We start from the raw sequence: 25,391 nt of genomic DNA, 5'->3' as shown, positions 1-25,391 counted from the left end.
CACATGAGCCTTCCATGACTTTTTTTTCTTCTTTCACCCTCCTTTTGCTTCTTGATTTTCCTTCTAAGACGTTGTGTGGTCCTCCTGCAGATTGCCTTCTTGCCTCTGCAGCGACCGTCCCTTCTTCTTCAACTACTACTACTACTTCTACTTCTGCTGCTTCTTTTGGCTTTTGTGTATTATCCTCCTCTGTTTCTTCCTCCTCTGCCTTGCATGAAGCCTCTGTTTCTATTGTCAGAGGCAGCAAACAGAGACAGAGACAGAATCATTTGATTACATTATGTATGTATATGCATGGATTTATGTTACAGTAGTAGTAATTCATTAATCATGTCCTTGAGGCAATCATTTGTTTCCTTCCTTTTTTATCGCATCACGTACAACGTGGACCCTCCCCTGTTCCCATCACCTCCCCCCCCCCCCCCCCCCCTACAAAACCCATTTATTATTTATTTATTTTCCCTATTTATTAATTTCTGAAATTTAATTTCTCATTTATTCTCATTACTTACATACTACATAGTTACCTATCGAGAGTTTTCCCCAATGAATCCACTCAGAACTTAATATTTATGATTATGCATTCATTCATTCATTGGGTTTGTGCTATTTCCATGTCCTCATAATTCAAATTTTGCTATGGTTTTCAAACTTTTTTGAGAGGTTCTTTTATGATTGATTAAGCCATGGTTTTTTTTTTTAATCTTTTTTGTTCACTAGTTGCTCTATGATTGGTCCTTCATGCAACGAGAACACCAATTCCATTTTCCAATCTCGAAAATTCAAATGTTGTGCATCTTTGGCTCCAAAACTTGTATCTTTTGTTTCTCCAAATGTTCTCGTTGCCAAAAACCTAATTTTGGCCATGTTTGGTATATCAATTATTGCTTGAATCTTGTTATAGTTTTGGCAATTATCTTGGAGCTGCGTCTCACGTCTCACCCTTTGCCAACTGCATTCCCTTACAAATGGACCTTTTGGGAGTTATTGCGTAACTAGGCTCTTTCTAGATTGTTCTCCAGTTTTTATTCAATTCTTTGTGATTCTTGTCATGTTTGTGCCAATACATACCTCCAATATCCGCTTCTAAACTAGGCTACACGATGATCGATGTACTTTATGCGGACTTCAGATCATTCTAGTTCTTCTTGAAAAGACATGAGAGGAGAGAAGCTACAAAGCGTGAGAACAAGTATTATTATTATTACAAACAAAAAGCGAGACATCCTTATTGTCCTTCTCATGTAAAATATGAAACATTTTTCATGTACTATGTACAGCGTTGATACGCAACTCTCAATATTCAAGAATATTCGAGTAACAAGCATGGCAAATGGGTATATCACAAATTGTGAGATCGTGAGACAAATGCGCACGTAGGGGATTGGAAGAGACTAACAACATTTCATAGAGCGATACTTTGGCCCGCAAACTTGTTCACCAACAACATATGATGCAAATAAATAGTGAGACGAGTCTCATGACATGGTGATTTTGGCTAAGTTAAATCTAGGTGTTCCTAGGGTCAACAACGTCTCTTGGAGGGCCATGGAGGCTCTTGAAACTAACATCTCATGTAGAACTACATATCCCAAGGATTATTCATCCCAAAGAGGTTACAGAGAGGGTGTTGGGCAAAGCGGGAACGATCTTCTTAACTAACTATCTATCTATCCATCATTCAAATGGAGATCCCATTTCATATAAGAAAGTTAATAAAAAATTATGAATATTCGGAGATTGAAGGGATGGCAATAAAAAAAGGACTCGTCATCGGAACCCGAAGGACTCCCGAACAAATACATACCCGACAGTTTTATCTTCGTTTCCGGAAACGCTCCTTACTCATGTTTCTGTTATTCCCAGGAAATGCCCCTCTTGGTTTAAAAAGAAAAAAAACAACAACAACAACAGAGCAATTGCATGGATCAGGGTTAGGGTGTTTTAAGCAAAACTTCGCTTTTGGAAACACCTCTCTATGTGTTAGGGTTAGGGTTAGGGTTTAGGTTAAGTTAAAGGTTTTGATCGATATGCCCCTGCCCCTTTCCCTTCTTGTTGGCTAGAAGTACTCCTCTAGGAATCAGGGTTAGGGTTCAGTGTCTTTCGCGTTCGGAACAAAAACTCCTCATGCTACATGCACCTCTCTCTGTATCAGGATTAGGGTTAGGGCTTTAAAGCTCGGGGTTTTGAGCAGAAGTGTTACATGCACCTCTCTCTGTATCAGGATTAGGTTTAGGGCTTTAAAGCTCGGGGTTTTGAGCAAAAGTGTTACATGCACCTCTCTCTGTATCCCTCCATGGATTAGGGTTAAAGTGTATGATGCGTGTTCTCCTTGCATGGATGCGCGGAAGGATCATCACCACCGACTCGTTTCATCATCATCACTGTCAGAATCAGTGCAAGAAGAAGAGGCGTCCACCGTTCTTCTGCCCCAATGTCTCTGTACCAACACAAGTAGAAGTAGAAGTAGACGCAGAGCAAGAAGGAGGAGGAGAAGAAGAAGCTCGGTATGTTATGTCCAAGATCCATGGGGGTGTCACCTGCAGGTCTCATCAGCATCAGTTTAAGAAACTCGCATTCATCCACCATCGATTGTTCTGCTCTAATATCTTCATACGAACAGAAGAAGGATCAGCGGCAAAAGGAGAAGGAGAAGTAGACAATTCAGCAATAAAAGCGGATGAAAAAGAAGAAGAAGAAAATGAGGTGAATTTGCAGAGAGATCTTCTTCAAGGTGAAACTTCTCTTAATTCCAACACCTCTGCTGGGACAGAAGGAACAGATGTTATGTCGAAGAGGGATCTTCTTCGTCAAGAAGGATTAAGCGAGTCACAGATCAATACAGTCCTCTCTGCTGAACCACGAAGTGATAAGCTCGCTCTCCTCCTGCATCTCCTTAAAAATCGAGGTATCACAGGAACCCTAGCTGGTAACTTCCTTTGTTCAAATCCATCCTTCATCAACTCTAACCTTAATAGCTTCAGAATGAAGCTAGAGCTTCTTGAAGAGTCTGGTCTCACAGGAGAACTCCTTAGAAGGTTCATTTTGCTCAAGTCAGGAAGCTTATCTCTGTGTTCATCGCCACAAAACCTGCAGAAACACGTTTCTTTTCTTAAAGAAATAGGTCTTAATCCTTCTGGTATATGTCTCACCATGGCTAGGCTTCCAGAATTCTTCAAGCTTAGCATAGAGAAGAATGTGATGCCACGATGTGACCTTCTGTACAGTAAGGGTATGTCTAAAGAAAGCCTTGCTCATATTTTGAGAAGTCATCCTAGGGTTTTCTCTGGTTCTTTAGAACCTGGTCTATCAAAAAGGCTAGAGCTTCTTGAGTATTTTGGCTTAGATCTGAAAACCAAAGGTGGGGTAAGAGCTTTAGGATTATGGTCCAAATATGCCCCGGCACGATTAATGGTGAAATTCGAGTACATGAAAACATTAGGGTTCTCTCATGATCAAGCTATATTAATGGTTCGGAGACAGCCTAATGTATTATGTATGCGAGAAGATGCTATGAATAAGAAGATCAGTTATCTTTCTGTGACGTTGGGACGAGATATTGAGGAACTTCTCAGCTGCCCTGGTTATATGACCTCAAGCCTTGAGAAGAGGCTCATTCCTAGATTTGCCCTCATAAACCAACTCAAAGAGAAAGGATTGCTGAAGAAGCATGTGCCTTTGTGTTCAGTTGTTACCACATCAGATGAAGCGTTTGCGAAACGTTTCAGGAAATAGAGGCAGTGGATATGTTAAGTACCATTCTATTTTATTATTATGACTTTGGATGCAGCATTCGCTAAGAAGGGAAGAGGTAGAACATTTGGATATATTGTGTGCTTATGCGAGAGGAGATTGCCTTCTTGGAGTTGTGTTATCGAGTTTTTAAATTGAAGCTTGACTCTGCAATATTTACCGGGCAAGGCAGTTATTAAGTATTTTGTTAAAATGCTTGAGATGTAGAACAATGGATGGGGTTATGCCAAGGAGATTACCTTGAGATATTTATTGCAGCTGGAAATGTTTAATCATTATTGTGGGCATCAAATGGAGGTTGCCTTGTTGTATATGTTTTAGCTGGAGTTAAAACAATATGTGTGGTCGTGAATACAATATATAAACCCTAAATCCTATGTGTTTTTGCTGGAGGATCTTAGGAGGCTTTCCTTCTGGATGTACTACTCAATATCTACTAGGCAAAGGCATTAAGGCTTCCCAAGAAAGAGATCTGAGCAGGCAAGAAGAGAGTGCCTCCATTGAGGTCCTATACCCAGATTTATTTGCAGCTGTACCATGCAAGATTTACTGGGCCAGGGCATTGTTATGGAGGTTCTTGTTTAAAAGTATGGTGGAGCTCAATAGCATTTGCCACTCTCCACATTTTAGACATGCAGAGCATTCAAACTTTCAATTCTTTTTTGGAATAATGTTAAATTGGTGTAACTGATTATCAATCGAAATCATATTCTTTGGCCTTGAGAAGAGGCTACTCCTTTGCTTATCTCTCTAAAAAGGATCTCAACAAAGTAAAAGCACTGCAGGGTAAACATGTCTTTTGGGTTCATTGCCTCAATTTTCGAACGAAGCATTTTTAAGAAAAACGGATCTAGATTCAAAACACTAGGTGTTAGTCATCTGAGAGAAGATTACCTAATGATATATGTTTGATTGGGTGGTCTCTTATGCAACGTAACCGCAATCAATTTGAGAAGATTACGTACTTGGAGGTCTCAATTTGGTATTTGTCAATGTACATCACCACATTATTGGTAGTTTGGCTGTAGTCAAAGTCTCTGTTGTGTGAATATGTGGGGGCTTTATTCATTCTAATAGATATGAAAATAAATTTGATGTACGCCAGTGTAAATGGCCAGCTTTATTGCAGTCAATTGTCTTTTCTATTTAAATTCCTGAAGGTTCTTCATTTTTGTAGGTATGACAAATTGTGGCCATCAAAATCAATCTGTATTGAAATGCATCATTTGTAGGCTCAAAGAAATCATTTCTTTCTACAGTATTGAATCATGAGGCTTAAGGAATCCATTCTACTAGGCTTTAAAGACTTTATATGGATCTATATGCATTTCCTTTTGGTTGATTAGGATGCTTGGGTTTACCAAAGATATTAGTTATGCAGGGATTTGTGATGGGAAGAGTGGGACATATGGAGTAGTAAAATTTCAAAATCATGCAAGCACAAGTATATAATCCAATAACAAGTAACCTGAAATGTTGCTAGAACAAAATGTGAAAATGATAACACGCTTGCTAGAAGAAATCCAGAAACTATTACAACCAAAATGAAAGCACAATTATAGTAATGCAAACACATCAGCATGAAAGTAATGCAAGCAGAAGTATCTAAAAACTGTTGCTAGAGAACAAAGTATGATTACGATGATGCTTGTGAGAAACTAGTCATCCTTCAAAAGCGAGAATTGTAAGCTGCAAGCAAAGCAAAGTATAGGAATGACCTTACCAATTGAAAGAGCCAATACATCACTAACAAGTAAAGAATGATTCAGTAGCTGCTTAGAGTGGCCTACTGTTGTCCAGTTGGAGGGTTTCAAATAGAGGTCTCAGTATGACCATTAGGCATGCATGGTCATTATAAATAGATGAACTAACGTATAGATTATACAAAATTAGTATATCGATTAGTAGACATCCTCAAACTTGCCCCAATTATATTTTACCCCATGGAACTCCTCTCCCTTTAGTAGTTTCCTAGAAGACGTGATTGATACGAGGCGGTCATCGAGTGTGAAAGGAAAAGAGATAAATAATGTGAAAATAAAGAACCAGAACATAGTATGGTAAAAGATATTGATATATAAACAAGGGGATGTAGCTCAAATGGTAGAGCGATCGCTTTGCATGCGATAGGTAGCGGGATCGATGCCCGTCATCTCCACTGTTTCTTTTATTCACGTATCGCACTTTGCAAGAGGCGAGAATTTAAAGACGTCTTGACAATCAATTTAGTTAAATTTTTTTATTCTTATGACAATGAAAAACTCGTCTCATTACAACTTAGTGTAATTTGCTTGTATGACAATTAAGTTTGATGGGAAGTCCATTAGGAGATGAGAAATATTTATTTATACAAGTAAATTATTTCAAAGCTTTGACCTGTTCATGAAAAACTGTTGCCAATAAATGTCAGTGAATTCTCAACAATCTGCTAGTAAATTATTTTAAAGCTTTGACGTGTTCATGAAAACCTGTTACCATTAAATGTCAGTGAATACTCAACAATCTGCTAACAAAAAGTGAATTACCAGATATGTTCATTGAGTGACCTAAGAGAGGGGCAGAGTCAACAAAGACACCTTAGGTATACAACCTTCAAAAATACCAATACAAACAAACCAAGACAAATAAGCAGACATGGTAGGTGTTGTGTTTGAGATGTTGATTATTAAGCACCTACTAGGTGTTTCGTTTTAAGATCAATGTGATAGTGATTAAATAAAGGAACCACAATTTTGAGACACTGCTTATTAACTACACATCTACTGGGTGTCATGTTTCAGATCAATGCAAAAGTAATTTACTAAAAAGAGCAACAATTTTGTTAGAACCTAGGGCCGTATCACCAACAGGCTTAGATTTAAAGAAAGGCCTGTTGTTGTCATGGCAAAAAGTTATTGGCAACAATTTGTTCTGCATGCTCAAATTGTATTGAAGCCAATATGTGCCCATTGGTCAGGAGTTCAACCTCCTAGCCCCCATCCACAACCCCATTAATTAAAATAAATAAATAAATGTCATTTGACAAACATTATGATCATTATGTCATGATTTTGGTTTACTACTTGTCATCATGACATTGGTTTACCACTTATCGTCATGTCATGAGTGGGGATTCAGAACGATTTAATTTCAATCATCTGAGTTGCTGACGATGTTAATATTTGTATTTGCCAGCAATTTCAATCATGGGCATCGAAAAATACATATACAATTTCCCAGAGCTAATAGTGAAGTTACAGCTAGCGGTGGATTTGCAATACACAAGGTTTCAAGAGGAATGAATCTAAAATATTTCGAGCGCGATTTCTCTTACTTTTGCATAGATATCATTATTTTGAGAATGTTGAATGCGATCCCTTGAAGCATATTTCAGCCTCATAGATTCAACACATTCTGCATCCTCTCGCATTCCAGCAGCCGCAAATATATTAGCCATAAGGACATAAGCTCCAGAACATTCCTTATCTGATTGTATTGCTTGACCAAAAGCTAGCTTTCCAACCGCTACATTTCCCCATTTTCTACAAACACCCAATAATGCAACCCAAACCACTGCTGGATTATTATCAAACGACGGTATCACCTTAATCAGCCACATTACTTTTTTGAAAAAACCCCTGGATCCAAAAACCACAATCATACAAGTAAGGTGCTCTAACGTAGGAGCAATGCCATAATCCCTAGTCATGTTGCCAAAAAGCATTTCAGCCTCATCCAAGAGCCCAGAATGACTGCACGCTGTGAGAACACATAGGAAAGTAACCTCATCAGGAGCGAGACCTTCTACTTGCATTTGCCGGAAACAGTTCAATGCATCATAGCCGTTACCTTGCAAAGCATATCCTGTGATCAATGTGTTAAAACAAGCCATGTCTCGACTTGGAAGCTCTTCGAGTACTTGTCTAGCTTGTGTAAGCTCCCCACACTTCACATACATATCCAATAAGCAATTTCCTAGTATCATATCATTCACCAATAATCCTCTATTCACAACCTCGCTGTGTATGCATTTCCCCTTGTCTATAGCACCTGTACTAGCACAAGCCTTCAAGATGCAAATGAATGAGATGGTATCAGGAGAGAAACCCTCGCTTTGCATCCGTTGGAAACAGCCCAATGTTTCCTCATATTGCCCCTCTTGGGCAAACCCTGAAATCAGTGCATTCCAAGAGACTATATCTTTACCATGAAGGCCTTCCAGCACTTCTTGTGCTTTTGAAAGCATGCCACATTTAACATACATATCAGTCAACGCATTGCCAAGAGTGATATCTTTTTCGAGCCAACCATGCCTTGTAATCACTTTGTGAATTTCTTCACCCTTGTCTGAGTTTTTAATGCTACCACATGCTCTTAAGATGGAAATGTAGGTAACCGCATCTGGAGAATGACCCTCGCTTCGCATCTGTTCAAAATAAGAAAGAGTTTCATGGCCTTGCCCCATGCTGGCACACCCTGCAATTAATGCATTCCAGGAGATTGCATCTCGGACAGGAAGGTCTTCTAATATCTGTTGCGCTTTTTTTAGAACTCCACATTTTGTGTACATATCTACCAAAGTATTCCCCAATTCGATATCCTTTTCCAAAAAGCCACTATTCACAGCCTGACCTTCAATTTGGTTGCCCTTGTTGATAGCACCTATGCTGCCACAGCCTTTCAAGATACAAATGAAAGTGACTACATCTGGAGAAATACCCTCTACTTGCATGCGTTCAAAACAGTTCAATGCTTCATGGCATTGCCCTAGTTGGGCATATCCTGCGATTACTGAATTCCAAGAGATCACATCTCGAATAGGAAGCTCTTCCAATGCCTCTTGAGCTCTTGTCATTAGCTCACATTTAACATACATATCCACCAAAGCATTGCCAAGAACAAGTTCCTTACTCAGAAGACCCCGTCTCACAATCTCTTCGTGAATTTGCTTTCCCTTATGTATGGCTTCTCTGTTGCTACATGCTTTCAAGATGCAAATGAATGTAACCTCATTTGGGAAGAGACCCTCCTTTTGCATCCAGTCAAGACACTCCAAAGCTTCATGCCATTGTCCGTGTTGAGAAAATCCTGAAATCAGTGATGACCAAGAGACAACGTCTCGATGGGGAAGCTCTTTAAGCACTTGTTGTGCTCTTGCAAGCTCTCCACATTTGACATACATATCAACTAAAGCATTGCCGGCAGCAATACTTTCTTTGAGCAAGCCCCTAGTCACAAGCTCTTTGTGGATTTCTTTGCCCTTAGTTAAGGCCCGTATGCTACCACATACTTTCAAGATGCAAATGAATGTAACTACATCTGGAGAGAGGCCCTCACATAGCATAGCTTCAAAACAATTCAATGCTTCATGACCATGCCCTTGTTCGGCATAACCAGTAATTAAGGCAGACCAAGTGACCACATTTCGAACAGGAAGCTCTTTCAGGACTTTTTGGGCTTTTGCAAGTGCATTACATTTAGCATACATATCCACCAAAGCAGTGCCGAGCGCGATGTCTTTCTCAAGCATGCCATGGCTACTAATCACTTCATGAATTCCTTCGCCCTTCTCAAGAGCTCCTATGTTAGCACATGCCTTTAAGATGCAAGTGAAAGTGATTGCATTAGGGGAAAGGCCCTCGTATTGCATTTGTTCAAAACAACCTAGAGCTTCATGAATTTGTCCATGCTCGGTGTACCCAGCCAATAATGCAGACCAAGCAATGACATCTCGAATAGGAAGCCGGTGAAGCATGTCATGTGCTTTCACAAGCTCACCACATTTGGCATACATATCTACCAAAGCGGTGCCAAGCACAATATCTTTCTCAAGGAAACCCATACTAACAATCTCTACATGAACTTGCTTTCCTTTGCTGATAGATGCTACTTTGCCACATGCCTTCAAGGTACAAGCCAAGGTGATCGCATTTGGAGAAACGCCCTCATTTTGCATCCGTGCAAAACAGCTTAAGGCTTCGTCTCCTTGTCCATGTTGTGCAAAACCAGAAATTAATGCTGACCAAGAGACCACATCTTTAGTGGCAAGTTGGTCGAGCACTTCCTGTGCTTTAGAAGGCACTCCACATTTCACATACATAAGCACTAAAGTGGTGGCCAAGAAAGGACTCTTTCCGAGCAATCCACTTTCCACAATATCAGCATGTAATCTAGTTCCCCCAGAAAGATCCTTCTTTACTGCACAAGCCTTGATCAAGGCCCCAAATGCCATATTCTCCTTGTGATTATCATGTTTTTCCTTAAGATGATGGCCTGATGCCATAATGCCAGTGCTTCTCATCTCTTCCCAAACCCAACAGCAACCATGGACCCATTAAGACACATACCTGATTTTGCATGTAAAAATTCCGAGATTTGAGATGTTGTAGAAACATGCATATGCTCTCTATTGAAGAATAGGTGCAAACTTATGAAAAATGCATGATCGTAACAGGTCGTCATATAAATAATACTATTTTATTTTGCGATGCATGATATTACACAGACAAATATATGCATAAACATTAGATTAATTGGTAGACTGTGTGTATATATATATATACACATATATACGCACACACTTAGGGGCCACCATTGCCCCCCCATGAGTGGTCAACTCTATCATAAGAACCATTGACTCTACATGGTTTGTTCATGAAACCTACATCGAATGTAGCAATCTCTTAAATGTTCGTTTTTTTAAAGTATGGATGACTTGAACTGCTCAAATTTGTAACCATTATTTGTCTCAAAGGCAGACTTTGGCCTCCAGTACATTAATACATTTTCTTTTCTTTCTTTCTCCCACCAAACCAGAAATCTTTCTTTAGTCTAGCATTCGTTAGAAATAGTAACATTTCCCTCCACTTATCATAGACAGCCCAATAGATCAATGTCTTCGTTGCACAATAGAAAACAGAGTTCAATGTTTGCTTTTCTTCTTCGTGCCACATGGCTCTAGGAAGCATAGTTAGGCATACTTGTTTATTTGTTCTCATGAAACAAGATATTTAGCTGTTTCTTTTAGCCCATTTTAGTCTTTTACAGACGTTCTCATATTTCTCTCTCTCATCTGTTTGCTTTGCTTCTTACTATATTTTGTAGGTCCTTCTCTTCTCTGTTAGCTTTGCTTATAAATAGGTTGTCTCTTTCTCTGTTATGGTTGATATTCTTTTCTTCTTTTAATGTCTTCTGCTATATGGGTATTTCTTTGCTCTGTTTACTTTCTTCTTCTTCTTCTTAACGCCTTTCCTTATATGATACTCTGTTTGCTTTGCTTCATAAGTCTATACTTCTCTTTGTTTGCTCCGTTTGTATCAATGTAACTTTCAACGGCAGTAACATAATAAGACAATAATAATCACAAAATAAAATTCCAGCGAGATTCTTATGATCACAAAATAAGTTTATTATAGACTAGTAAGATTATTTCTATCCAGGAACAAATTGCGAATCCAAAATCTTAATCTCATTACAAACAATACATCTTAATAACTTCTTTGAATGATATTTCTAGCACTATTGTCCCCATTAAGAAATATTTTCTAGCTATATGGTCTCTACAAAATGAATTTCAACTAAGCTGAAATGCAAAACTAAACGTTTTCTCTTCTTGGGGATATAATCATAATTTTTTCTCTACGTTCAGAATCTTCAAAGATCCTTTTTTATGATATTTCAAGAGCTTATCCTAAGTTTTTGTTCACCGTAACTGTGGAACTACTTTTGGAAACTCTCAAAAGGTAGTATTACAACCAACCCTTCATATTTGTCAGCGGTTTCCAACCATGGTCAGAGGTTTAACAAAGAAGACTGTATTTAAAATGTTGCAGATATATTTTGGAGGTGCATATTATGTGTGCGCATGTGTTTCAACATGCCATTTCAATTTATTATCCCTCACGATGGAGCATTTGGTTTCACATATAAAATGTTTCACAATTATATAATTCTTGTGCTAGATGGAGAACAGTTTTTCTTCCATGTGATCTCGCTGGGACATAAGTTAACCAGATTAGTTCCATGAGATCGCCATTGTCAAATGGATTAGCATACTCCTGTGTGTATAATCCTTGCAATTTCATTTTTACCCTGAAGATGAAACATCTTTTTGGTAAGGCAATGTTTTGAGAGTGTTATCAGCGATATGGTTAGTGTGCTATACAGGCAACCATAGTACTGGACATAGGTTTAGAGTTTTAGCATTCTAGAGTTCTTTGCTTGCCCACAAGAAGAAAGATTTACACGGTTCATTCATCTTTCATGGTTCCAACGTGTATGGTCCAAAGCCTGAACACTATGATCTTTGACTTTCAAAGAAACAAAGGGAAGGAAGATGAACTCCTGGGCCATTCCACATTAATCCACCACAAGCACATTCACCATCTTCAAAAACATGAAGCTCGTTCAGACCTCTAACTACAATCTTTCGCTTCTCCATTCTCGATATAAGTGATATCGAGATATGGCAATGCTCACAAAGATGCATATTATTGACAATATGTATAGATTCCCCTTGATAAGTATTGAGAAGAGCACAAGCTATGGCTAGCTTATCACTGTGCCCACATAGAACATCCTTCCTTTTTACATCCATGATATGATTTGACACCCAATCAGCATTGGACGAACATCCTTGGGATACTTTTAAGGCAATTGTATTTAGCTTTGCATAAATACCTTTCATTTGAGAATGCTTTGTATCCCCAAAAGAGAATGAATGCACAATTCCATTTGCATCAGCCCACATGCTTTTCTTCCCTTGCTTCTTCTTCTTCTTCTTCTTGTCATTAGCACCATATTTCAGTCTCAACATTTCAAGCCTTTCAGCATCCTCTTGCATACCAGCAGATGCAAAGATATTAGCCATATGGACATAAGCTTGAGTACAAGTATTATCAAGTTGTACTACCTGATCAAAAGCCACTCTTCCGAACTCCAGATTCCCCCATTTTCTACAAGCACCTAGCAGTGCAAGCCAAACTTCAGAGTAATCTGAAGATGGCATTACCTTAATAACTGACATGGCATTCTCAAAGAGACCCACGCATCCAAAGACTATTACCATGCAAGTATGATGCTCCATAGTTGCAGCAATCCCATGCTTTAGAGTCATATCGTTGAAAACTGTCTGGGCTTCTTTTGATAGCCCTGAGCGACTACATGCACTTAAAACACATAAGAATGTGATTGAATTGGGGGAGAGTCCATCATGTTGCATTTGTTGCAAACACTTTAATGCTTCGTGACCATGGCCTTGGAGAGCATACCCATAAATAAGTGCATTCCAAGTGGCTACATCTCGGATAGAAAGTTCATCATCAAGCACTTGTCGTGCTTTATTGAGGAGACCACATTTAGCATACATGTCCACCAAAGCATTCCCTATCATAACATCCTTATCCAACAAGCCTCCCTTCACAACTTCATCATGGATTTGTTTGCCCTTGTCTATAGCTCCAATGTTGGCACAAGCCTTAAGGATGCAAGTAAGAGTAACTGCATTAGGAGAGAGGCCCTCTCTCTTCATCCATTCTAGACAATCAAAAGCTCCATGGCCTTGTTCCTGTTGGGAATATCCAGCAATCAGTGCTGACCAAGATACCACGTTACGAAGAGGTAGTTCTTCAATGAGCTCTTGTGCTTTTGCAAGCATACCACATTTTGCATACATATCCACCAACGCTGTGCCAAGCACTATATCCTTCTCCAACATGTCCCTATTAAAAAATTGTTGGTGGATTTGTATGCCCTTATCTATAGCCCCTACAGTTCCACATGCATTGAGGACAGAAAGAAAGGTAACTTGATTTGGAGAGAGACCCTCGCTTTGCATACGTTCAAAATAGTTTAATGCTTCATGACCTTGGCCATCCTGAGCATAAGCTGAAATGAGTGCATTCCATGATACTACATCACGTATACAAAGCTTATCAAATACCTCTTGCGCTTTTCTAAGAGCGCCACATTTGGCATACATATCAACCAATGCATTGCCAAGCACAACACTCTTCTCCAGGAACCTCTTATTCACAATCTCTTCATGGATTCTTATTCCCATATGTATAGATCCAGTGTTACCACATGCCTTCAAGATGCAACTGAAAGTGAATGTGTCTGGAGACAGACCCTCTTCCTGCATCTGTTTGAAGCAATCTATAGCCTCATGCCCATAGCCATGTTGGGCATATCCTACAATCAATGCCGACCACGCAACCACGTCTCTGAAGGGAAGCTCATCAAGCACTTTTTGCGCTGTTTTAAGCATACCACATTTTGCATACATATCAATCAATGCAGTACCAAGCACAACATCTTTATCAGTCAAATGTTCAGCATAATTCATAACTTCTTCATGAATACTCTTTCCAATCTCGATGGACCCAGTGATGCCACAAGCGTTCAAGGCACAAACATAGGACACTGAATCAGGAGATATACCTTCTATTCGCATGATTTCGAAACACTTCAATGCCATGTGACCATGCCCATATTGAGCATATCCTGCCATCAACGCTGACCAAGTAACCACATCTCGGAAAGGAAGGACTTCTAGAAGATTATGAGCTTTCTCGAGCTTTCCACATCTAGCATACACACTTATTAGGGTACTAGCTATATAAGGACTAGTCTCAAGCAAACCCAATTTTTTAATATAAGCATGTAGTCTAATACCTTCATGAAGGTCTTTCTTCTTTGCACAAGCCTTGAGTAAGGTCATAAGATTGAATTCTTCATTGCCCATATCTTCCTCTATATGTTTTTCATGTTTCTCTCATCGGCATGTCTTGACCGATCGCTGGCATGATTGACCTTGATTTGAGGCTATCCAATGCTAAAGAACCTCTGCCTCTCTCTCTCTCAGTCTCACTATGTGCCTGAGTAAGTATGTTATACATACATACATACATACATATATATACATATACATGTATGTATGTATGTATGTATAGAAAAAATCTTTATTTCCCTGCACGCCACCCAGTTCTTGTTGTTTCCTCGAATATCCTTAGTAGACTGACCATTAGATGTGCTAAGGGATGTTCTGACCTCTCTCCAAGTACCATGGCTCTAAAAAGGGGGGATGCTTCATAGGCTGCTTTCAGTTTATTCCTCCTGAGTCCTGATTTTCCAAACTGATAATTCTTTTCTACACTCGCATCTAACTCGCCTTTGTTTTGTTTGGTGCAACGTGACTTAATTACACCAACCATTTTAAGTTAATCTTCCACTAATGACGATTATCATTCTTAATCAAATTACTAACCCCATCCTCTTCTATGGGTTGTGTTTTCACACTGCGTTTATTGTTCCAACTTGACTCCTTAACTTAGCGTTTAGTTTTTGAGTGTTTTTTAGATCACTTTGTCAACGGCAACACAACTAACCCTTCTTCTGGTCCTATTGACCATAGATAAGGATACTACCAAATGCAGGTCAATGTTAGTGAAACTATAAGTTGTCCACCTCTTTTCTTGGTATTGAAACAATTTTTCTACCAAAACAAGCTCCTTCGCATCTTTCAACCCCTCCATAATGTAGTAGCATTTTCTTCCTAACAATCTTTCCCATAAACATAAACCCCCAATAAACCATGTTGCTAAAGTCAAACAAACTTGTAATTCATCAATGATGTATAATTAGTTCTTTCTTTCTTTCTTATTTGAAAAATAATGAGCCGGAACAACCCACTTCTTAGTATATGATTTGAAGAAACATTTTACGTATTGGGACAAAAGGTTGTGTGATAAAGGTACATACTTTTGTTGCGATGTTTGTTTGACATGTGTCTTTATGAAACCATTGGATCAATTTTGAGGAGTCAGTAGACATGGAAAATGTCACAAACAAGGAGATTGCCCATGTAATATAGCAACCCTCCTCTCCAACATCCATGCATTTGTGCTCAACATATGCATGCATGATTGGAATCGTAAGAATATACATGTATATGCCTTAGGATCAGTCTAGCAATGAAGAGTGAGTGGGATATCTAGCATATTCATTTCATTAATCCAAAGGCATCTTCCATTCATTATCAATAGTGGACTTTTTAAGCCATGCATGTCCCGAGGAGTGCGTGTTCAAACATGAGGTTTACATTGTCTAGTTGTGCTTTGTTATCTCAACATGTCCCTTCAAGCTTAATTATGTCATAAATTAAGGAAACAATGATCTTGATTTTCCCTCACACTCTCACAGTTGATGGATCAAGGGGGCGTAGGTTGACTATTCTCTTGAATGTTTGCCCTAAACACTTTTTCAAATATATCTACCATCAAGCAACAAGTTTGACTATGTCCACCAATTGGAAGCTATCGAGGTCATCACAATGGATCCAGAAAAGTATAGAACTACTTGAAAGTATTTTCGAAACTACTGAGGAGTTTGTTTGAAACAACTTGACTTTCCTACAAAGCAAACCTTGATGATGACGATGTCGAGCTTGTAAACTTTAACAATATAGTTGCACATCCCTATATAGCCACCACTTAGCAATTGAGTTAGGAAAAGGATCGTGGTATAAAGATCAAATGTGTATGTGAATATTAACACAAACTTGAACCCAGGTCCCAAAACCATAATATAGTAGCCAAAAACCCAGTAACACCATAAGCTCAAACCCTGCCATTGACAAACACAAACTCGAATGTTAGAATAAAAGATTTGGCACCGGCCTACAAGTAGCCACACCAATTCAAAAATGCAGACATTGAACACTCTACAAGCACAATCTCGAACCCATGGTCCCCAAATCATAAGTATAATTTGCCGAAAGGATGAGTATGAGGAAACTTAATTGTGTGGCCCAAACAATGTCATAAAATGTGACTACCTTCGGAAAAATCTCCAAAAAACAACTCCTCTTGCTTCTAAAGAAATCATAGTCTCTCTTTTTTTTTCATCTATCGAATGTTTTTATGAACTGGGTCCTTCGCAATTTAAAGAAACTCAAAGGTTTGTTTTTTTGGGATCTTGGGCGGATATCGTCTGCAGAGGTGAGCCCCGTGTTTTTAAAGCCTTCCTCTTTCTCTGTGATTCAAAAGTAAACGCTTTGTTATATGTACCGATCGGTATGGGTACCTCTGTTTCTCTGGTTAAATTTGATTGTTTTCTGTACTTCGATGAATGATTCCTGGCTGTGGTTTTCTCATTCGTTTTTAAAAATTTACTCGGGTTTTGATAGGAACTATATGTGATATTCCGGCTAGGGTTTTTGCTCGTATTTTCCGGATCATGTGATTTAAGTATTTATTTTGGATATAAATACACACACACACAATAGCTATTGATGCTTCAATAGCTTCAAAATGAAGTAGAATTTATGTTCGCTGATGGTTTCTTTGTTTTGGCTATGGTTTCCCCATTTTTGTCCAGGATTTTGAAATCATTTGATCACAGTATGCTATCTAGTATGTACAATATCTAGGAGAATTTGTGTCTGTGGTTTTTGCCCATCCTAGAGTTTTGAGATCATTTGATCAGATTATGATGTCTGTCTATATGCATAAAAGCTTACATACTATTGCTTCAAAGTGAGTTGTTTCATGTGATGGTTTCTTTGCTGAAGGTATTTTTTATAGTCCTTCTATAGGGTATAGAGATAAAATTTTCACTTTTCTGCCTAGCATGTATAATAGCAATCGATGTGTTTGTTTCTTTCAAGATGAAGCATCGTTTGTATCTTGTGAAAGTTTTCCTATGGTTTGTAGTATGTGTAGTAGCTATGAATATTTCTGTTGCTTGTAAATGAAGTAGAATTTGTGTCCTACAGTGTCTTTCTTTCTATAACCAACGTTTCCTCATTCTTTTTAAGTTTGTTGAGATAATTTGAATACATAGTGCAATACGTTTTTCAAAATGAAGAGAATTTGTGTCCTATGATGTCTTTTCTAGCCAAGGTTTGGTTTTGCTTATCCTTTCCTAGGGTTTTGATTAACATGCTATCATCTATCTAGTATGTATAATAGCTATAGCATATTGTGATCAAAATGAACTGGAATCTGTGTCTTTTGATGGTTTCTTTGCCCATATCGAGGGTTCATGTTGGTTTCATAGAAGATTATATCAACCTTTCAAGAAGTTTGACTTACATAAGAGAACATTTTCCAGGTGTATTTTATTTATGTTCCCACCATCATTCACCATTGTAGCTATGGCAGAAAGTGTGTCGTATTCAGGTTTCCATTTTTCCTCTCCTGTCATGAGTGATTTCAATTTGATGTATCACATTTTCTCATTCATCAGCAGCCCTCAAGATCGTCTCGCAGCTTCACTTGTATGTCATCTATGGAACAAAGTTATGATCACAAGGACACAATATATATTCATCAAATCTCGAAGCCTGTGTGGCCTTTTGACGAGGTTCTCATGCATCAAAGAGCTTGATGCCTCTCGATGTTGTGATGAGATTACAGATTCAGATCTTCTCTTGGCATCCCATCTTCTCCATGGCATTCAAACTCTTCTCATTGGACATCCAGATAGCCCACAAAAGAAAATCTCTAATGTGGGATTACGCAGTGTTGCATCCCATTGTGCTTTTCTCCATAAAATTGTCTTATCATCTCTGGAAAATATATCAGATGATGCTATTGTGGATATCACTAAAGGCTGTCCATGCTTGCGAGTGGTTTCACTTGAGGATTGTTTAAATCTTGGAGATGCATCTCTTAAAGCCATTTGCAAGTTGAACAATATGCAAGAGATCACTTTAAAAGGGAAATTTGGATTTACTTCAGAAGGTTTAGGTATCATCGGGAGTGATTGTCCTTCATTGCTCAAGGTTTGCCTCGAGTTTTTCAGTCTTGAGGTCGGATATGCCTTGAAATCTATATCCACTGGATGCCCACTCATACAAGAGCTTTCATTGAAAGCCCGAACAATGGATCTGTGGTGCATGGCCAAATGTTCCACACTAACTTGTCTAAGAGTGGAGTTGGGTGCTACACGTGCACCAATTGATCTTGATGAAATGGTAATTGCGGTAGTAGAAGCAAACAAAAACATAAAGGAATTGGTCTTTCGGAGCCAATATGACCATCCTAAGGAAGCAACAATTGTTAGGGTCATCCAAAGATGCCAAAAGCTGGAGAAATTACATATAAATGCTATTGGACTGACTGGATTGGCACTACATGGCCTTATGGATTGCCGATCATTAAAATCTCTTGCACTCGACTCTGGAAAGGGATTCCAAGATATTGAGTTTCAGAGACTCATGGAATGTAGCTGCAAGCTCGAGTTTCTTGATTTGAGGAGATGCATCAGTTTGTCACGGAATGGATTTTGTTCCATTGCATTCTGTAAGAATCTACAAGCTTTAAACTTGAGCTTCACTAATGTTGATGATTTTAGCCTCATGGTTGTAGCAGATAACGTAAAACACTTGAAGAAGTTGACTTTGGTTAAATGTGAAATGATCACAGATGTAGAGATTATCGCTGATTTTTCAGTTTTGGAGTCTCTAAATCTGGATCAATGCTATTTTGTGAATGATGACGCACTTCAAACCATTGCCTTGGGTTGTACTAAATTAGTTGACATTAGTATAGCTTTTACAAAGGTGACAGATGATGGACTCAAGCACCTCGTTCATTGTTGCCAATTAAGAAGCTTGAATATTGCATATTGTAAATATGTAGAAGGGCAAGGGGTTATTGCCATATCCGAAGCATGCACATGGTTCCGATTTGTACAGATGAGCTATCGCTTCAGTGGATCAAACGTCATTAAGGAGTTGAACCGAAAGTTTTTCATGGTACATTTGGAGTTCGATGAACTTGCACTAGTTCCATTTGTATAATTAATTCCAGATGTAACCAAACTTTACTTTAAGTTTGTATATGCTAGTGGGATGTCAAGAAAGGATGAACCTCTTGTTATGTGTTCTTTACTTCAATGATTGAAGGGCAGGGGTCTTGCATTAGAAGCTTAGAATGTAGAGTATTAGAAGGTCAAGTCACATCAAATAGTTTCAGTCCATAAAATATTGGTGCACAAATTGGTATATTTAATAATCCAATTGACTACTCTTAACTATTATAGAATGGTCAAATTGTTAGATACCATAAAAGTGAAAAGATTATTATGTAGTAATGTTTTTTTATTATCGTTTAATGCATATCATATAGTAATAGTTCACCTGGTGTCTCACAAGATTTGGTCCAAATATAACTCTCATTCAATAAAATGCCTCTCGAGTTGCAAACACCTTACTTTTGTTATTATGTAACTCTGAAACACACTACATATAATAATGAATTTTATTTACTATTTTAATGCTTTGAATTTTGATTAACTTGTATTAGCAACAAAATGAAAGATCTATACTAACTTGTCTTATCGTGCACAAAAATAATGCACATCTGTTGAAGAATTAAATCAATTGAAGTGAAGTGACAATTTGATGCTGCAGTATAAGAGGTGCAGAATGCAGAAATATGCTTGAATAGACAAATAGATCACCAAACAACCATAATCAGGTTAATTCCATGCTAGCATTGTACAATGAAGTTAGGGTGTGCTGTATAGAATTATAATCATAAGATAATAGAACGTTTTCAAGGTCCACCATCATCGAAAGCAATCACCATATATGAAAATCTTGATCTAATATTGAGAGCATTGGAAATATAGATAGACATCATTGGGAACCACTGACAAAATTAATAATTACAATTGAATGGGTATTAGTCTCCCCAAGTTTTCTTTTCATGCAAGAGCCAAATTTTGCTTCCATATGCAAGCTAGTTTTGGCCGGATATTGGAGTAGAAACGGAGAATATGTATACTATGTCTCCTTGAATACCAGAAACAGGATAACACGTCCCTTTTGTAATGGGCCTAGCATGAAGCACAAGGCATAATTCTCAGCACCTCCTTAAATTTAGCTTCAAAATTCCAACAATGGACATGAAGTTGGTGAGCATGCAGCCCCTGCCAATGCAGCACCGCTGGCTCTCTTTTCCCAGAAAATGCATTCATATTTCCCAATGGTTACACTATTATTGCAATGTTCTTTACTGCAACCAAGAAGCATAAAATATAACATCACCCGGTTATAATTCTCTAATGCACCATGGTTGAGACATAGCTTCCAGATGGAAAGATGAAACCTCTGATGCTAAAGGAATTATTAAATAGTCAAGCAGATTTTCTTGTTTATGGAAACAAAAACAAAAGCACATTTCTTGTATTCTCTAGCATAAAACATGTTTGTAACGAATATCTATTTTCACGCTTATGGAACAACTATGTAATGTTTAATACGACATCAGAGAACCAGTATCAGCATCCGAATCATAAACTTATGTAGCATTTAATTAGAAGCAGAGGGTATAGCAAAATCAATGGCATAAATAATAAACATAATAATAAAATGAACAGTATGATGGGCTGCTTCAAAGAAGAGCGAACCATTGCATCCAGGAAAAAGCTCATGCAAATAGTGCCTCGCCTTCTATAAATAACCAAAGATATGCACAAGTGTAATCTCTGTAGACTGTAACAATGCCAATTCCCATACCTATCTCATATCCTAAAGGAAGAATATCTAGAACCCAAAATGAACTTCTGAAAAAAGCCAAAGTTCATTTCTCCATGAACTTGCAAATTTGGAGAAATACAACCTTCCATTTGGATAAGATACACAATTCACTCCCTTTTGAATGAACAAAAACAAAAACCTTGATGTTGGAACTCACGTTTGAACCTGTTGATGTAAAGGAAACCCATTTTGGCAATAAAACATTTGAGTTTTTGCACTGACCTCTTTGAAGTCTGCTGTCCACTCCACATGGATCGGCAACTAACCTAGGTAAGTATACATCATGAACTGAGTTGGGTGTGGCCCCCTGCTATCGTGCTATTACACGCTGTGTAACTCTTTCAAACAAAGAAATAGAACAAATGTAAAAATGTAGAGGCAAGGAATAATTCCTACATTAACTCATGCCACGATGTGATCGTCAAGGTGAAATTTATCAATCCATGACCCAATAAGGGACACATCAACATTCACTCTCTCTACACCAGTAGCACCATCATTAACACCAGCAGTAGAAGATGCAACACCACATCCATCCAACAGCTCTCCTTTCACTGATCTATGTGCCCATGTTAAATCTGAATCATCAGAACCTTTCAGACTGGAAGGTGGCCTTCTTAGTTTAGGAAACTCATTCCCATGAACACTCCATTCTGGTTTTCCAGTGGGAGAACCCCAATCAGACCATAGCAAATCACCTTCAAGGTCCTGTGATTGTCGATCATGTTGTGCAAATACAGATCTTGCAGATAGAGGAGCTTCTCGCCTTTCCATATCCATGTGACAAAGTGGACCAAGACTAAATGACGGGTGTTGCTTTGGTGATTGAAGAATAGTGGATTGGAATTGAGCTTCCAGGCCAGCCTGTTGTTGGGCACTAAGCTGTCTTTGGAGGGAAGTTTGTCGAGATAGAAAATGGCTTTGATATTGGGTTGGGGAAGATTGCATCTGGGCTTCGAGCTGTGGAAGTGACATCAATTCAAGGTTAAGAGAGTTAGGTGAACAAACACTCTCCGATGCAAACAAATCATCAAGATTGGTAGGAGGCAGTGTAAGCCCTAAACTCCTATACTTTCCAGACTGTAGAGATGGGTTTCCATTCGTAGAAACTGCTACTGCAGCATTTAATCGTGCTTGAGCTGAGAGGGACTGAACTGATAAGGATTGTTGAAAGTCCCCCAAAAGCTCACATTCAAAATCATTCAATCGGGTGTCTCGGGCATGCAACGCACTTCTCAACCTGCTTGCCTGAAGATTGGGCCCTGGAAGATGTAGGCTGGGCATACTTTGTTGAGATAATGACAAAGTCCCGGCCAAAGAGCAATTCGCAGATACCGATTGTGGAGACATAGGTGGTGTCCCAAGACATCCTTGTATTGTATTTTGGACATGATACGAAGGAGAATATGGAAAACTGCATGCTGGTGTAAGAGGCGGGCTCATACAAGACATATCCATACATCCAGAAGACCTCGGAGAAGGCACGGCTGAGCCAGTGGAAACATAGAGGGGACGAAGCTCTTCTGGGGTATGAGCAAAGAAGCAAACTCTTCGGTTGCAATCAATACCATCTTTGCATAGGCGTGTTCGATATTGAGCAGGATGCAACCAACATTCAAACACCCCATGTGCATATTCACATGAATCACCTCTTCTGCATGCACCTTTTCGAAACTCTGGACAAGGAACACAGCTATAATGGTATCTTCTAGGATCCCTTCGACGTGCATTTTCACCTGGATGAACAAAAGGACATTCTGTCCAATCATGTGAGTATGCCCTTGAGCAAGGGCGAACTTTGAAAGTGTACATTCTGAATTCATCGGTGGTATAAATGCTGTTCTTAATATCTGGAAGAGATGGATCAGTAGGATACCCTTTAGCCTTCTCGTTTCCATCCCCAAGCAACTTTGACCCAGACAGTAGAGGGGACTTTGGAGATGTTGAAGATGAAGAGCATGACATGGATCCTCCAAAGGCACAGCAAACAGCTGATGATGATGATAAGAAGGACTCAGCTTCATCAATGTAAGCTTCACCAGATGGCAAAAAAATGCTCTCACACTCATCAGAAGAGACATCAGAACCTTCACTTGGCTTTCTTGCCAAAATCTCCTCCAATGCTTTTCTCTTTACATTCCCAGGTCTATATGAAACATTAATCATGTCTGCAGCTGTTCTCCCCATAGCATCAATTACATTCACATCTGCACCAGACTCAACTAGAAATTTTGTGGTTTCTACAGCAAAGGTAGAACCTCCAGCAACAGCACAATGCAGAGCTGTGGTACCATCATTCCCACATGTTTGGTTAATATCTCCACAGTATGTCATATAAGCCTCCTTCACAATATACTTCAGAACATCCAGACTTCCATACAAGGCTGCAATCATCGCTGGGGTTCTTTGTTCTACACACATTTCCCTAGAACCATTCCTTCCAATATACCAAGTTCCTACACTGTTTATCCTATTAAGACCTTCTTTCTCAACAAATTTTCGGAATTTCTCCAGGTCGTTTTTAGAGGCTAGCTCAAGTAAGAGGAAAGAAGAGTCCTGAGAAGCATCAGAAGTTGACCCCTTTTTTGAAGAAGACTCACTTTCAGTGAGAGAGGGTACTTTTCCTTCGGAATTTCCGTGGCCTCCACACATCCCACCATTTCCTTTCCATGGTTCCAGGTTTATAATCGCCAGCTTGCTGGGAAACAACAAAAAGCAAGAAAACTTCTTGAAAAAGAATATACGCATGTGAGTTTTTTTCTATTCGGAAGAATAAAGAATGAAAACAATGAATATTGCGGTGTGGTTTACCACTGAGTGATGCAAAGTTCATATATGCTGGAAAAAGTTGCAGGGCTAATCCATGGTAAAGCTTCTTTGAGATGAAAAAAGAAATGTGTAAGGAAGAGGCAGGAAGGGAGGCAAAAAACTTTGGCAAAGCAGAGAAGGTATGAATGAAAATTTTTTTGAGTTGGAATCCTGGAGGATTGAAACAGCAAAAGAAAAGGTAAGAGAGACGAGACGGACAGAATTATGCCATCGAAAGTGGAGAAATGTGCTTGAGAACGAAAAAAGAAAAAACAGCACAGATGTCATAGACATGATGCAGTAACAGGAGAATGGCAGAGATGCGACCATGAGAGATAGATAACTAACCTGGAGAAGGTTTAGTCTGCAATAATCCGTTCAAAGAAGTGAAGTGACCAGTACAACTTCCAGTAGAACAAGAAATTGTGGCTATGGAGGAGTTTTAGCTTCTTTTTCTTTGGAAAAAAACTACCTTGTCACTTCTTCTTCTTCTTCTGAAAAACCTAGCATGTCTCTGTATCAGGACGTTCCAGATGTTCTCTTCTTTCTTAGATTCATCTACTTCAGACCATTATCCTGCATCTTTCTCCTTCGGCGTCGTCTTCTACTTGTTGAGTTCTTCCGTAGTTTGTAATTGTTTTATTTTCTCTGTTGTCTTTGTTTTGTCCCGTGTCTTCTTCTGCTTCTTTTTCTTTCTGTTTTCCGCTACTTAAGTTTCTTCTTCCTCTTCCTCCTCCTGCTTGCTATTTTAGTAATCTCTTTCTTCAGTTTACTGCTAGTTCATCCTTTTTCTTCTTCTTCTTCTTCTTCTTCTTCTCCGGTCTTCTGCTACTTCATCCCTCTTCTTCTTCAGTTGTCTGCAACTTTAGTCGTCTTCATCTTCGTCTTCAGTTTCGGGGAACACCAGGTGTTCGTCGCTTTCTTTCCTCTTCTCTCTTCTGCAGTCTCCTTCTCTCCTCTTCTCTCTTCTTCTTCTTCTTCTTCTCTCTTCTCTCTTCTCTCTTCTCTCTTCTCTCTTCTTCTTCTTCTGTTTCTTCTTCCTTCGGGTAGCGATGGCGGCGATGGCGGCTTCTCCTCAGTTTAAACGCCACTCCAAGCGAGCGTCAGAAAACTGCGAGTAATATATAAAATATATTACAATTATATATAACCAAAATAAATAAATAACTAAAAAAATATCCCAAAAATCTCTCAAGAGAACACAATTAACAACAACAACAACAATAATAATAATAATAAAACGAATCGTGCCAAAAAGGGCAAGGCAAAAAGAATGGAGGAGGCGGCCAATCGTTTACCTCCA

The 25,391-nt window shown here is 38.8% G+C and overlaps 4 protein-coding genes, 1 non-coding gene and 1 pseudogene across 7 annotated transcripts; 3 read left to right on the top strand and 3 right to left on the bottom strand.

The window, feature by feature from the left end:
* Nucleotides 1-14: 14 nt before the first annotated feature.
* On the top strand, nt 15-4,886 carry LOC147869636 (transcription termination factor MTERF8, chloroplastic-like). Its single transcript, XM_087326156.1, has 2 exons — nt 15-233; nt 2,260-4,886. Exons 1-2 carry the CDS (start codon nt 15-17, stop codon nt 3,733-3,735), a joined length of 1,695 nt encoding a protein of 564 aa, XP_087182282.1. The 3' UTR covers nt 3,736-4,886.
* Nucleotides 4,887-5,838: 952 nt separating this feature from the next.
* Nucleotides 5,839-5,911, top strand: TRNAA-UGC (transfer RNA alanine (anticodon UGC)). The gene has a single exon. It is a non-coding gene; the product is annotated as a tRNA-Ala (tRNA).
* Nucleotides 5,912-6,759: 848 nt separating this feature from the next.
* Nucleotides 6,760-11,034, bottom strand: LOC147869634 (pentatricopeptide repeat-containing protein At2g39620-like). Its single transcript, XM_087331552.1, has one exon. It carries the CDS (start codon nt 10,031-10,033, stop codon nt 7,037-7,039), a length of 2,997 nt encoding a protein of 998 aa, XP_087187678.1. The 5' UTR covers nt 10,034-11,034; the 3' UTR covers nt 6,760-7,036.
* A 511-nt stretch (nt 11,035-11,545) lies between these two features.
* On the bottom strand, nt 11,546-14,588 carry LOC147869633 (pentatricopeptide repeat-containing protein At3g57430, chloroplastic-like). Its single transcript, XM_087331546.1, has one exon. The coding sequence runs from the start codon at nt 14,474-14,476 to the stop codon at nt 12,029-12,031; it is 2,448 nt and encodes an 815-aa protein (XP_087187672.1). The 5' UTR covers nt 14,477-14,588; the 3' UTR covers nt 11,546-12,028.
* Nucleotides 14,589-16,594: 2,006 nt separating this feature from the next.
* LOC147869632 (F-box/LRR-repeat protein 16-like) lies at nt 16,595-19,633 on the top strand. 2 transcript variants are annotated; one of them, XM_087331541.1, is made up of 2 exons: nt 16,595-16,805; nt 17,845-19,633. In XM_087331541.1, the coding sequence occupies exon 2, from the start codon at nt 17,858-17,860 to the stop codon at nt 19,535-19,537; it is 1,680 nt and encodes a 559-aa protein (XP_087187667.1). In that variant the 5' UTR covers nt 16,595-16,805; nt 17,845-17,857; the 3' UTR covers nt 19,538-19,633. The 2 variants fall into 2 exon arrangements, with proteins under 2 accessions (XP_087187667.1, XP_087187663.1); XM_087331537.1 differs by having other exon boundaries at nt 16,603-16,730.
* Nucleotides 19,634-21,070: 1,437 nt separating this feature from the next.
* Nucleotides 21,071-25,066, bottom strand: LOC147869631 (zinc finger CCCH domain-containing protein 30 pseudogene; annotated as a pseudogene). The gene is made up of 2 exons (XR_015531049.1): nt 24,437-25,066; nt 21,071-23,978 (listed from the first exon to the last, which is right to left on the bottom strand). The product of XR_015531049.1 is annotated as a zinc finger CCCH domain-containing protein 30 pseudogene (transcript).
* Between the last annotated feature and the right edge of the window lie 325 nt (nt 25,067-25,391).

The sequence above is a fragment of the Azolla caroliniana genome, unplaced genomic scaffold (genome assembly GCF_043228905.1).
Source record: "Azolla caroliniana isolate FFs.n. ecotype wild unplaced genomic scaffold, voAzoCaro1.0.p SCAF_1, whole genome shotgun sequence".
In the NCBI taxonomy this organism is placed as follows: domain Eukaryota; kingdom Viridiplantae; phylum Streptophyta; class Polypodiopsida; order Salviniales; family Salviniaceae; genus Azolla; species Azolla caroliniana.
Note: the sequence above shows the minus strand (reverse complement) of the source record. Positions and strands in the feature narration are given on the sequence as shown.

Excerpts from the sequence above, each read along its gene's own strand:
- LOC147869636 (XM_087326156.1), top strand. The coding sequence starts at position 15 with ATGACTTTTTTTTCTTCTTTCACCCTCCTTTTGCTTCTTGATTTTCCT. Across the intron at positions 234-2,259 it reads ATGAAGCCTCTGTTTCTATT|GCAAAAGTGTTACATGCACC; the intron begins GTCAGAGGCAGC and ends TCGGGGTTTTGA.
- LOC147869634 (XM_087331552.1), bottom strand. The coding sequence starts at position 10,033 with ATGAGAAGCACTGGCATTATGGCATCAGGCCATCATCTTAAGGAAAAA.
- LOC147869633 (XM_087331546.1), bottom strand. The coding sequence starts at position 14,476 with ATGGGCAATGAAGAATTCAATCTTATGACCTTACTCAAGGCTTGTGCA.
- LOC147869632 (XM_087331541.1), top strand. The coding sequence starts at position 17,858 with ATGTTCCCACCATCATTCACCATTGTAGCTATGGCAGAAAGTGTGTCG.